This window comes from Suricata suricatta, chromosome 14 (assembly GCF_006229205.1).
Source record: "Suricata suricatta isolate VVHF042 chromosome 14, meerkat_22Aug2017_6uvM2_HiC, whole genome shotgun sequence".
Classification (NCBI taxonomy): domain Eukaryota; kingdom Metazoa; phylum Chordata; class Mammalia; order Carnivora; family Herpestidae; genus Suricata; species Suricata suricatta.
In genome coordinates, this window is record NC_043713.1 from 69,592,119 (window position 1) to 69,606,570 (window position 14,452).

Below are 14,452 nucleotides of genomic sequence, written 5' to 3' on the forward strand. Positions count from 1 at the left end.
CTCCCTCATCAGCTGTTAGTTTGTTGTCAGTATTCAAGAGCCTTTCATGGTTTGCCTCCTTCACTCTCCCCAACTATTTTTCCCCTTCCCCTCCTCCAAGGTCCTCTGTTAAGTTTCTCCTGTTCCACTTATGAGTGAAAACATAGGATATCTGTCCTTCTCTGCTTGACTTATTTCACATAGCATGACACCCTCGAGTTCCATCCACATTGCCACAAATGGCCACATTTCATTCTTTCTCGTTGCCATGCAGTATTCTATTGTATATAGATACAACACATCTTCTTTTTTTTAATAGTTTATTGTGAAATTGGTTTCCATATAACATCCAGTGCTCTTCTCCACAAGTGCCCTCCTCCATTACCACCACCTCTTTTCCCCCCCCCCCCCCCCCTTCAACCCTCGTTCGTTTTCAGTATTCAATAGTCTCTCAGGTTTTGCATCCTTCTCTCTCCCTAACTCTCTTTCCCTTTTCCCCTCCCCCTGGTCCTCCATTAGGTTTCTCCTGTTCTCCTGTTAGACCTATGAGTGCAAACATGGTATCTGTCCTTCTCCACCTGACTTATTTCGCATAGCATGACACCCTTGAGGTCCATCCACTTTGCTATAAATGGCCAGATTTCATTTTTTTCTCATTGCCATGTAATACTCCATTGTATATGTATATTCCACATCTTCTTGATCCATTCTTCAGGTGATGGACATTTAGGCTCTTTCCATGATCTGGCTATTGTTGAAAGTGCCACTATGAACATTGGGGTACATGTGCTCCTATGCATCAGCACTTCTGTATCCCCTGGGTAAATCCCAAGCAGTGCTATTGCTGGGTCATAGGGGAGTTCTGTTGTTAATTTTTTGTGGAACCTCCACACTGTTTTCCGGAGCAGCTGCACCAGTTTACATTCCCACCAACAGTGTAGGGATGGTGCCTATTTCTCCACATCATCGCCAGCATCTATAGTCTCTTGATTTGTTCATTTTAGCCACTCACAGGAGTAAGGGTCAACCAGACATTTAAAGAAGAGTTAATATCTATTTTCAAACTGTTAAAAAAAAAAAGAATGGAAGGAAAACTTCCAAACTTATTCTATGAGGCCATTATTGCTTTGATTCCAATGCCTGGCAAAGTCCCTCTAAAATGAGGAATTATAGGCCATTATCCCTGATGAACATGGATGAAAATATTCTTAACAGGATACTAACAAATTGAATCCAAAAGTATATGATCACCATGATCAAGTGGGATTTATTTCTGGGCTGCAGGTGGTGGTTCAATATTTGCAAATAAGTCAACATGATATACCACATTAATAAAAGAAAGGATAAGAACCATATGATCCTCTCAGTAAATGCAAAAAAGGCATTTGACAAAAAATAAAATTCTTGATAAAACCCTCAACAAAGTAGGGGTAGATGGAACATACCTCAATATCATTATGGCCACATATAAAAGACCCACAGCTAATATCATCCTCAATGGGGAAAAACTGAAAGCTTTTCCTTTATGATCAGGAACCAGACAGGGATGCTTACTCTCACTATTACTATTTAACTGTGTTGGAAGTCTTAGTCTCAATAATCAGACAACTAAAAGAAATAAAAGGCATCCAAATTGGCAAGGAAGAAGTCAAACTTTTACTATTTGCAAATGACATGATACTCTATGTAGAAAACTTAAAGACTCCACCAAAAAATTACTAGAATTAATATATGAATTCAGCAAAGTCACAGGATTTAACATCAATGTACAGAAATCTGTTACATTTCTATATGCCAATAATGAAGCAGCAGAAAATAGAAATCAAGAAATCAATCCCATTTGCAATTGCACCACAAACAATAAGATACCTAGGAATAAACCTAACCAAAGAGATAAAAGATCTGTATTCTGAAAACTGTAGAATACTTATGAAAGAAATTGAAGAAGAAACAAAAAAATGGGAAAAATTCCGTGCTCATGGACTGGAAGAACAAGTGTTGTTAAAATGTTTATACTATCCAAAGATAATACATATTCAACACAATACCTATCAATATACCACCAGCATTTTTCACAGAGCTAGCACAAAATAATCCTAAAATTTGTATGGAACCACAAAAGACCCATAATAGCCAAAGTAATGTTGAAAAAGAAGACCAAAGCTGGAGGCATCACGATTCTGGACTTCAAGCTATATTACAAAGCTGTAGTCATCAAGACAGTATGGTACAGGCACAAAAACAGACACACAGATCAATGGAACATAACAGAAAACTCATAAATGGGCCCACAACTATATGGTAAACTAACCCTTGAAAAGCAGGAAAGAATATGCAATGGGAAAAAGACAGTCCTTTCAACAAATGATTTTGGGAAAACTGGACAGCAACATGCAGAAGAATGAACCTGGACCACTTTCCTGCATCATACACAAAAATAACTTCAAAATGAATGAAAGATCTAAATGTGAGACAGGAAACCATCAAAATCCTATAGGAGAAAAAAGCAGTAACCTCTTTGACCTTGGCTGCATCAACTTCTTACTAGACATGTTGCCAGAGGCAAGGGAAATGAAAGCAAAAGTGAACTATTGGTACTTCATCAAGTAAAAACTTCTGCACAAAACTAAAGGCAACCTATAGAATGGGAGAAGATATTTGCAAGTGACATATCTGATAAAGGGGTAGCGTACAAAATCTATGAAGAACTTATCAAATTCAACCCTCAAAAAACAACCCAGTTAAGCAGTGTGCAAAAGACATTGGAAGACTTTTCCAAATAAGACATCCAGATAGCTAACAGACACATGAAAAGATGCTCAACATCACCCGTTATCAGGAAATACAAATCAAAACCATGATGAGATGCCACCACACACTTGTAGGAATGGCTAAAATTAACAACACAAGAAACAGCAGGTGTTGGTGAGGATGTGGAGAAATGGGAACCTTACTCTGCTGAAGGGAATGCAAACTTGTCCAGCCACTCTAGGAAACAATATGGAGGTTCTTCAAAAAGCCCAACATAGAAATTCCCTATGACTCAGCAATTGCGCTACTAGGTATTTACCCAAAGGATACAAAAATACAGATATGAAGGAGTACATGCACCCAAATGTTTATAGCAGTATTATCAACAATATCTAAACTATTGAAAGAGCAGAGCCTAGGTGTCCATTGACTGGTGAATGGATAAAGAAGAAGTGGTATATATACACATATATACAGTAATATATGTGTATATATCTATATCTATATCTATATCTATCTATATCTATATCTATATTGCCCTATATAATACACACACACACACACATACACACACACATTACCCAATATATATATATATATATGGTATGGTGTGGTATGGTATTGTATACACACACACAATGAAATATTACTTAGGCATCAAAAATAATGAAATTTTGCCATTTGTAACAATGTGGATGGAGCTAGAGTACTAAATGAAATAAGTCAATCCAATAAAGACAAATACCATATAATTTCACTCATGTGGAATTTAGGAAACAAAACATAGGAACATATGGGAAGGGGAAAAAAAGAGAGAGGGAAGCAAACTATAATAGATGCTTAACGATAGAGAACAAATTGAAGGTTGATGCAGGCAGGCGGGTGGGGATGGACTAGATAGGTGATGAGTATTAAGGAGAGCACTTGTTATGAGTACTGTGTGTTGTATGTAAGTGATGAATCACTAAATTCTATTCCTGAAACCAATATTATACTACATGTTAACTAAAATTTAAATAAAAATTTGGGGGGGTGCCTGTGTGTCTCAGTTGGTTAAACATTCAGTTCTTGGTTTCAGTTCAGGTCATGATCTCATGAGTCAAGTCCTGTGTCAAGCTCTGTGCTGCCAAAAAAAAAAAAAAAAACAACAACAAAAAACACCCACCTTTAAATAAAAGTTTGGGGGTGGGGAAATGAATGGCTCCTTTGAAAGCCAGGCTAAAGAGTTTGAGTTTTCAGTGGGGTGCTGTCATAGGATTTGAAATCATGAAAAGGATCTCTTTGGATATGCCGTATTTTAAAAAAATTTTTTCTAATTTTTTAAAATTTATATTTGAGAAAGAGAGAGAGAGAGAGAGAGAGAGAGAGAGAGAGAGAGAGAGCGAGCAGGGGAGGGTCAGGGAGAGAGGGAGACACAGAATCCGAAGCAGGTTCCAGGCTCTGAGCTAGCTGTCAGCACAGAGCCTGACGCGGGGCAGAGCCTGAAGTGGGGCTTGAACCCACGACCTGAGCCAAAGCCGGACACTCAATCACCTGAGCCACCCAGGTGCCCTTGGATATGCTTTCTGACTGGAGTGTTGCTCAGCTGTCTCTGTATGAAACCATCTACATGCCTGGAGAAGGCTGGGATGGAATGGGGTGCTGACTATGTAGCTTATTGTTTGAAGCAGTATACATAGTAACATATTTTTGGCTAGAGATAACTTCTTTCTCCCTCCCAATAGGACAGAGATAAATACCTCCCTGGAGTGACCCCGAGTTGAAATATAAAATTGCCACATGTGCCTCTCTTCCTTCAACATTTACCATTAGGAACATAGTCCACAAAACTGCATGAATAGATAAATACCCTTGAAAGATAAGAAAAAAACCTGCAAGTGATCATGACAGGTTAGAGAAATGGGCACAATCTTAGAGAAATGGGCACAATCTTAGAATGTACTTCAATAGGGATTGGCAGAAGCTGAGAGATTTCTAAAATACAAGTTAGTAAAGCACGGCTAGAAGCCCAGCTGGGTATTGCCATGAACCCAAAACAGATTCAATTCAACGAAGGACTGAGACATTAAAAAAGTAAGGCTAAGAATTGGGATAGAGTGTAATGGTTCTCAACTGGGGGTGATTTTGTCCTTTCCCCGGGGGACATTTGGCGATGTCCGGTAACAGTTTTGATTGCTGTGATTTGGGTAGATTGCTATGATTTGATTACTATCTAGTAGGTGGAGGCCAGGGATGCTGTTAAATTTTCTACAGTGCACATGTCAGGTTCTCCCATGCTCACCTCCCCGCCCCCCCAAGAATTATCAAGCTCAAATGTCACAGTCCTGAGGGTGAGAAACCATTTCCTAGAGTCTCTGGAGAGTAACATGTAGAGACTGCAAAGTGATTCTCAAGACAGGTCAGGGATTGTGTTTTATGCGGGTGACTCTAAATCTTGGGGGAAAATGTCAAAGATTTCCCAGATTTTTCAAGGGTCTCTTGAGAATAAGACTAAAAGAACAGGAAAAACCTAATTGCCAAAAGAGAAGGAAAGTTTTATAGGAGTTTTTAATCAATATTATTCATACAAACCCAAGTAAAAACATATTTTTAAATGAATAAGTATATGGAGGATTAATGGGGAACATCTTTTTCCTTATCTATCTGTCTATCTATCTATCTATCTATCTATCTATCTATCTATCTATCTATCATCTATCTATCTATCATCTCTCTATCAGATACTTCCAGATGCCAGCCATAGAGCTAGGCACTATCAACACAAAGGGAATAAATCCTGGTTCCTTCCCCAGGGCAAGTTCCCAGTTCAGATAAGGAGAAAGAGGAATGATTCCGTAACAGTGGGATCAGCGTTGGCATGGAGGTGTGTCTACAGTGCAGTCACAGCAAGGAGGATGGGCCTGCCCAATTCTGTCTTGGGAGGCTGAGAGGGGACATGTAAGTGAGAACAAGGTTACTAAGAAGGGAAGAGCCTGTGCTTTCCCAGATATAATGACCTGTGCAAAGACCCAGGACATAAATACACATGATCTGATAATGTAGCACACCTGGGATATAAAGTGTAAAGGGACCTGTGGCTAGCAGAGTTCAAGAATCAACATTTGACACGAAGGCACTTTCTTCCTACCCTCCTATGAATTCACTCTACTTTGTCATTGCTCCTTTTAAAATGTGGGTCTCTCTTTCGATCAGTTGGTTAGGCATCCAATTTCAGCTCAGGTCATGATCTCATGGTCTGTGAGTTTGAACCCCGCATTGGGCTCTGTGATGACCGCTGAGAGCCTGCTTTGGATTCTGTCTCCCTCTCTCTGCACCTCCCCTGCTCACACCTCTGTCTCCCTCTCTCTCTCAAGAGTAAATAAACATTAAAACATTAAAAAAAATAAATAAATGTGAGTCTCTAGATTCAGACCTGGTTCTCTAGGTGAGGACTGACCAAAAAAAAAAAAAAAAAAGAAGAGGAAGAGAGAGAGGGAGAGAGAGGGAAGGGAGGAAAGGATTTAAAAAAAAACCTGAAAAATTCTCCCCCAATAATTCTAGTCTCTTAAAGGTTTTCCATATTTCTAATATGCAAACCCAAAGCTTAATGTAAAAACACATAGTATTGGTCTTTATGTTCTGAAATTAAACACAGTAACTTTGGATCTTAAAAGAGGCTAATGAATAAAGTAGTATTTATATCTTGATAGAAACATTCCTTTCTTTTCCATTTCCAAAAGACCCAATTCATTTTTCAGTGTATTCAAAGAGTACAAATTACTTCACAAGTAATTATGTTACATCTGAATGTGCCTAAATCTGGAGGCTGATGGTGAGAGTAACTACAGGGAGAGAGATTCAGATTATTTTTAATATTAAAGGAAATTTTTGGAATTAAGGCTTTGGGTTGACATTCAACACTAGTTATTAGAAACTGCACCCTATTATATTATGAATTCTCATTTTAAGACCCAGGTAAAGTCGTGTCACTGAAACATGATAAACACACCTGTAAAGACTTGGGCCTGACATCACACTCGTAGCCAATCTGAACTCCAGTGTTCTGGCTTCAGATGGTCTGAAGCTGTCATTTCTTTCATTTTTATTTTTTTGCCTCTGCCCCCTTGGAATATCCAGCTGTTTTGTGTGTTTGGTGTTAGTTAACCCAGGGTTTTCTTTCACAGGGAGCCTTTTGGGGACTGATCATAGGATTTCTGATTGGGGTGTCCCGTATGGTGGCTGAATTTTCCTATGGAACTGGGAGCTGCATGCAGCCCAGCAACTGTCCCAAAATTATCTGTGGTGTGCACTACCTGTATTTTGCCATCATTCTCTTTGTCATTTCTATCATCATCATCGTGGTCGTGTCTCTCTTCACCAAGCCCATTCCTGATGTGCATGTGAGTATCCACTCTGGGGAGGTGTTCTGCCCTTGTTTCATGCTCATGCTGCAACACCCACCTTGGTTGCCCTTTGCTCAATTAGATATTTGCACTCATATGACTAACATAGCCCATGCTTGCCATTTGTTTTACATAGAAAGACACAGGACAGAAAACATGGTGTGCCAGCAAAGCACTATCAAGCAGGTGTCTTTGGCAGGAGTTTTCATAGTAGCTCGTATTTCAGTCCAGGGGATATTCTCTCCCTGAGTGACAGCACAGGTGCAAGAGAATGAGGTCACATGGGTGAGCACAGGGGCTTACCCTGGCTTAAATGCTCATGTCTCAAATAACTTAAATTTCTTCTAATAGTCCCATGGTATAACTTCCAGGGGTCCCAGCAAGGGATATACTTAGTTACAAAAATCACCACACTCGGGGAAATTTGATGTATGATATCCCCTTAATTTTTTTCCAGTTAAGCCTCTGAACAATTATCCATATAGTTTGAGACATTTCAAACAATATCAAAGTCCAATTGATTCAACACTCTAAAAATAGCAAGTACTCTCCTTTAACTCTAGATGTCAGCCTTGGTTTAGGATTTATTCACAGCCCTCCCAATGCAGATGAAGATTTGCAATTATGGGTCATTTTTACCATAAGCAGTATAGTCTGGTAACCCAACACAGCTGATATTTTACCTTTTTAAGGTTTCTTAAGAACAGAGCTAGAGAGTTAGCTAAGGTCATTTTTGCCCATAGAAAAAGAGAAAGGGTTTTGTTCGCTATTTAGTCATGCATACACAAGTACAGGGATTTATGGAATTCCTAAGAAACCTTCAACCTCATTATGAATTTTTCAAAGCTGTGACCAATATTGATGTAAAACAAAGATTACTTTAATGGCAGAAGAACCACAATTATGTTTATTTGCTAAATCTGTCAACAGGCTTTCTTTGTGCTATATTAAATGCTTCCTGATGTGTCAGTGTTTGCCAGTATTGCAGCCCCAAACACATTTAGCTCCATGATTCCTCTTGAAGGAAGTCCCCCAAAGAAGGCATAGGTGGAATGAACACATTAAATTGTTCTTCTTCAGGTTTCTGGTTTCATGTCCATAGAAGCAATGTCTCCAGTTTACTCTATTCTAATATGGCTCATAATTCTACAAATTATGTCATTGTAATATAACAAACACATAGTAGAAAACTCTACTCTTATACTGTTGGTCTAGACAAATAAGTGTGTAGTCTTCTTTCTTCACACCAGTGATAAAAGGAACAAATCTGGTTATCATATTTAAGAAGAGTTCATTCATTCAACTCTGAATAAAGAGTTCTTTATTCAAGGCAGTCTCTTAGTCTCCAGATATAATATCATAACATCTGGCATATTCAGTATAGAATTCACATTGAAGTGCCCAACATATTTAGATATATTGTTTTAGATGGAAACTGTTATCTATGTTTTTGTTGGTGCTGAGAGACTACAATACCTCTTTTTTTGTTGTTTTTATTTTTTATTGAGTTTCATTCGGCAAACACTGGCAAAGTGAATGTCTTACTGGGGCCACCTCCAATGCCTGCTGTGTTCTAGAGCAATGGCTAGCTATCCACTGACACTTTTCAGGAAGTGGTGCACCTTTTCCTTTCTTGGGCACATCTCTTTGTTCTCACAACTTCTTGGCCCAAGACACTGTTTCAATCTTTCTGCTAACCTGTTTTGCTTTCTCCATAGCTCTACCGTCTGTGTTGGAGCCTGCGTAACAGCAAAGAGGAACGTATTGACTTGGATGCAGGAGAGGAGGACATCCAAGAAACCCCAGAGGAGACCATTGAAATAGGTGATTTGTGATTCAGAACCTATTTCCAAGCCCTTAAACATTACTTCTCCAATAGCAAGGCCACTGAACTGAAGCACTTATAAAATGTCATCATCAAATCTCAGAGCTCTCTTTTGGAAGGGAGTAAGGAATGAGGTGGGGAATGAGATGGAATGGATGAGAAATTCACTCTGAGGTCTAAAGAGAGAGGGGAAGAGAGAGGTGCAGAATCAACCCAGCCTCCTTATGTCTCATAGTTTGCAGTGTGAACTATGTAAGTATGAGTTGGATATTAGCCACCTTGACTTGATTTGGGGCATGGCCAGGGACAAGGGAAGAGTAAGGGCTTGTGAACTGAAAGCAGATGGAACCTACTATGGTTAGTTCTAGTGATATCAGGAAGATGGGTGAGAGGCACTTGGGGTCTTATGTCTCATCAGCTTACCACATCAGATTTAGAAAATAAAATATCCCTTAAGTCCAGTAAGGTAATGCACAGTCAGTGTTCAGAGACTTATTCTGATCATGGGGAAATGCTTTCCTAGGCTGTGTATTGGAGCTTTCCCCCCTACTTAGGAGTGGTGCACACATTGAGGATGGTTGTGGAGATGCGTGGTATGCTGAGGTGTGGGAGTGCAAGATCATATGTGCTTTATCTAGTGCTGGGCTGGAGGTCTCATCCCTCCATTTGAAGGGGAGCACAGGTGCAGCAGAATAAGTTTTGAATATGGCCATCAGAAATACATAATCCTAGCTCTCAAAAGGGCCCTAGAGATTATGGCCTTATTTTACAGACATATGCATTGAGACTCAGGAAGGAAGTGGCTTTGCTTATTATCCCAGCTCTGATACAATCTGCTCTTGGTCTCTAGTGACCTTTTAGTTTTGAAACTTGTGATTCTGCATGCACTGGAAAGAACCTAGAGTCACAAGCAGTTAACCATGTTGTTGAAAAAATAGACCTTTTCTGCTTCCTTAGAGCAGGGAGGCATGGACATGCTACCTGCTCCGTCAATTTCCGAAAGTGTCTCCACATTGAGTGAGAATATCATAGATTTAAAAGGGACGTTGGGTGGCTTGCTTCAGCAGTGTTTAAATGCAAGAGCAGACATTAAGTCCTGCAGGTGTTGATTGTTGCTGCCCTGTATCCAGAAGTATTCAGACTAATTATTACCACATGGCTGGATCTGTTGTAAAGCTTTGGAACTTTCAGGCATAGCCAATATGCTCCTGAGTCATGCCAGGCTCACTGCTTTCCAGTGATGTGGTAAACAGATATGAGTTTATGTGTTTTAGAGATGGGTTTTTCATGTTGTTCATATGTCATATCTCCAAACCCATTTTAACATTTCTTCTCACAAAGTATTATTTTCTGTTTGATGATGACTTTCCTAAATCAAAAATATTTGCGTAGGTCTGATAGAGATAAAACTTAATTTAGTTGATAATAAAGATGTAGAATCCATTTATTACCATCATCCTATAATTAATAAGTTCACTTAAACATTTTGAACCATTTACATTCCTGCAAACAAGAAAATTGGGAAATGTCTGTAGAATGGTAGATGTTCCATTTCATGGTATCTCCCCTGAAACCTTTCCCTGTGCTTCCTGCTTCTATATCCAATCATCTCTCTCTCTCTTTCTCTCTCTAACCTTTCCTCTGACACAGAAGTTGCTGAGGAGAAAAAAGGATGTTTCAAGCGGGCCTATGACCTGTTTTGTGGCCTGGACCAGCAGAAGGGCCCCAAAATGACAAAAGAGGAGGAGGCAGCTATGAAGCAGAAGATGACAGACACCTCTGAGAAGCCTTTGTGGAGAACAATAGTTAACATCAATGGCATCATCCTGCTTGCTGTGGCTGTTTTCTGCCATGCATATTTTGCCTGAGTTGCTGTGTTTGCAAGGTCAGACTTTTACTCTGCCTCCTTTAGTACCATTCTGTGGTGTTAAAGGTAAACCAACCAGTTGTAAATTTTGCCCAGTTGATAAATGTGTACAGGTGTAATTGCAGGCCAGCTGAAGAAAAATCATTAATTTGCTCTTAAATTATGTATTTGACACCAGTGTGATATTGTCAGCTGTACATATTAAAGCTGCAGAAGGAAAATCCAACTTAGTCATGTCCTGGGAAAGACAGACTAAGAAACAGAAGCTCTGTTATGTCTGATGCAAATTTGTCTCAGGTAGATTCAGTGTGTCAATGTTGTGATCCTTGAATATTACTTTAAGAGCTGTGGTCTTCCGGGTTGATGCCACTTTCCCTATATGACCTTCCCCTTATGTTTTTTTAAGAGAAAAATTTTCCCTCTCATATCCCTGTCAAGTTTTTCTTTGACACAAGGAAATTATTGTGATAAATTGATGAATGCATTGAAGCTGAAAGTGGGAGCTTGATAGTCGCTGCTCTGTGTGTTTTCTCTTTGAAGGGAAAGCTTAGGGATGGCAGGACTTACCCCAAAGGGAGGGACCCAGGAACCAGCCTCAGACATGTGGGGAAAGTGGATAATCTTGAGTCAAGGGATTTTTTTTGTTTTTTAAAGAACTGTCCATTGTGAGTTCCTCATGTTTGAGATTTGAGTTATTTTGTCATTTGCTGTATCCGGAATGTCTTAGGCATTCAGCAATGCTTATAGACCAAATGGATCATTTGGGCATTTACTTATAAATACTTTCTTTATTTTTATGTAACCCTGGCCCTTGGTTAAACATCTGTGTGTGTATGTGTGGCTGCACAAAGTACATACTCTGGTGACTCTCATCAATTGGAATGCACTTTCCAGAGGCCACTCTTCCTTATGGTGCAGATATTGACATATGAGCTTAAAAGCTGATCTATGTCACAGAGTAGAGCAAATATACCTCTTGGGACATCTGTCATATCAAAGCAGCCACAGTCTCTTGAAATGTATAAACAATTAGCCCAATATTCTCTTCCCCATGAGTAAATGGAACCACAACCCTTCCTTTTTAAGGTGTCTTGGTTGGTGATCATCCATTGACCAAAGTTAGGGTAGGTGGTCTGTGTCCTGAGTGGTAGCACTCAACACTTTTAGCTGACAGGAGTACTCTTGTTGAAGCTGTTTCCTAGGGAGAAGTGTTTAAAATATAATTTAAATATAATTAATTTAATTTAATTTAATTATTGTAGTCCCACCTGTGAAATCTCAAATTATGTTGTAATATGAAGTCTTTAAAGTTAAGAAAAAGTCATGATGTTAATATTGCCTGATTTCAAGCTAGCTTAGAAAAGATCTGGGATCTGAGGTGCTGTGGAGCTGAGAGCAGTTGCTAGGTATATAAACGGTTCAACTGGCAAAGGAGTATCTTGTTCTTGTGGAAGGAAGGGCACTATTTTATATACCCTCGTATTGCCCTTAACTGAGGCAGAGAAGAGGGGAATGTGGGGAATTTTACATGGCTGGCGTTACTCAGCAGACTCTGTTTCATGTGGAGTTTGTGGTATTTTTGAGTCTTGGGAGGATTAAGGGAGAGGATTGAAAACTGGTAGATGAAGCGGGTACAACATATCTAGCTTGTCCTGGATTCAGGTTCTTGCATTGCCAATGATTTACCATGTATATTGTGATAAATTATTTTACCTTAACTGTGTATTTTTCTGTTTGAAAAATGGGGACCTTGGTGCTTATAGCATCTACCTACCTCCTCTGGGTGTGACTGGGTCACTTTGTTAAGGGGATGACAGATACATACATGAAAGATGCCAAACAGATGTTATATGAAACTGCATTTGTCCCATAAATTAAACTGTATTACTTTGATAATAATAAAATCATAAAAAACTGTAACATCGGGTTTCCTGTTTTCTACATACTCTAAAGAAATACTATGTGTAGAGCTTTAGCTGGCACAAGACATGGATTAGGAAAAAGAAGCCAAGACAGTTGAAAATAGAATATAGCAACTTGAATAAAAGGTAACAAAGGAGATGACTTCAACTTCAAAATGTCTAGTAAACATGAGGTAACTACTTTCAACACATAATGTCTTTTTAGGACAGACTAAATCATGTAGGTAACCAAAGGCCAGTAAGTGATAAATTGTACTAGAATATTTTCAGGAGTATAGAGAAGAGCTATTTTTTTTTTCTTCAAATGGAAAATGAGTATTTGGGGGATAGAGTGACTTCTTGTTATGGTCAGTTTATAGAACTGAAAAATCAGGTCCAACCAGGCAAAAAAACCCCCACTTCTTTAAATATAGATGACTATTTTAAAAAGAATCTCCCCAAATGAAAAGGCAGGCCTCCTTCCCTGAGGAGTTAAGTTAGTGTGGGGGATTTGATTTACTGGGAGCATTGCTAACTTTTATTTGATTGAGGCAGGCATTGGTGTTCACTTAGAGAAATTTCTGCCTTTGAAAGTCACTGGAACCTACTCTTTCCTGGTGTGAAAATCACCATCACCTAAAAGATGTATTATAGCATGTCCTTCTTTACAAAAGAAAACCATGGGAGAAAAACATGTGCAGTTAGTTGAAGAGGTTTCTTAACTTTCCCCCCAACTTAGCCCCAAGAAAACTCCTTTTAACCTTCAAATTGAGTTTAGGTGAATAAAATAATTTGAATGAGGTGCCATTCCCTTAATGGATTGGTAGTATGGGATTAGAGAGGTGTGGATGAGGTTAATGGCACTATTGTTGCTTGACTTGCATTGGGAGAGTCAGGTGAGTGTTGTTTAGTCTCAGAACTCCTTATTGAATTTCTGACCAACTCAGCTTTTATAATCCTAAGAGTAATTTGAATAGGTGATTTGATACAATTCATCCCCTGCTTGAAAACCTGGTGGCAAGTGCCCACCTGATATAAGGGACCTTCTTTACACATGACTATTGGCAGCACGTACATAGGCATTTAAGAATCAGATAAAGAGTTTAGAGCAGTGGCTATCAAAATAGCTTATATAAGAATCTCCTGGAGGGTTTGTTAAAACACAGATTATTGGGGCTACTTCCAGAGTTTCTGATTCAGTAGTTCTGACATGGGGCCTGAGAATTTGCATTTCTAACAAGTTCTCAGATGATTTTTATGCTAGTGGTCTGTGGACGACATTTTGAAAACAGCTACTTAGAGTTAATTTCCAAAGGGGCTTCATTTCATCACCAAGGTAGAACTGAAAACAACCTCTTTTTTTTTTTTTTGAGATTTTTATTGATGTATTAGGACAAAAACTTTTTTCTTAAACCAAGTTGTGTGGGTATGGCTGAGGCATTACAATGCCAAGGTACAGAAGCCACCCTATCTTACCTTTAGGGCTTACCTGCTTAATTCTGATCTCCTCCCTAGATGTAAAGGCTTGACACTTTACCAGCTTGACTTTTATTTTATTTATATTTCATACTCATCATATACCACATACATGTTGTTCTTCAAACTCATTTTCACAAGTAGAATATTTTGCAGATGGTGTGGAGAGGCATGAGGGGGGAAAGCACTACCATTTATTGGGCATCTTGTATGGGCCAGACCTTGTAGACAGTATCAAATAACCTCACCTAATCTTTACAACAGTTCCATG

General features: G+C 39.1%; 1 protein-coding gene across 3 annotated transcripts in view; it reads left to right on the forward strand.

The window, feature by feature from the left end:
• SLC5A1 (solute carrier family 5 member 1) overlaps positions 1 to 12,724 on the forward strand; it is a 58,298-nt gene extending 45,574 nt beyond the window's left edge. The window contains exons 13-15 of one of the 3 annotated variants that reach the window (XM_029922005.1): positions 6,894 to 7,109; positions 8,831 to 8,936; positions 10,588 to 12,724. In XM_029922005.1, coding sequence (XP_029777865.1) covers positions 6,894 to 7,109; positions 8,831 to 8,936; positions 10,588 to 10,805 — 540 coding nt within the window. In that variant the 3' untranslated portion in view covers positions 10,806 to 12,724. Of the gene's footprint in view, positions 1 to 6,893; positions 7,110 to 8,830; positions 8,937 to 10,571 lie in introns of all 3 variants that reach the window. The other 2 variants (XM_029922006.1, XM_029922007.1) reach the window with 2 other exon arrangements.
• The last annotated feature ends 1,728 nt before the right edge of the window (positions 12,725 to 14,452 follow it).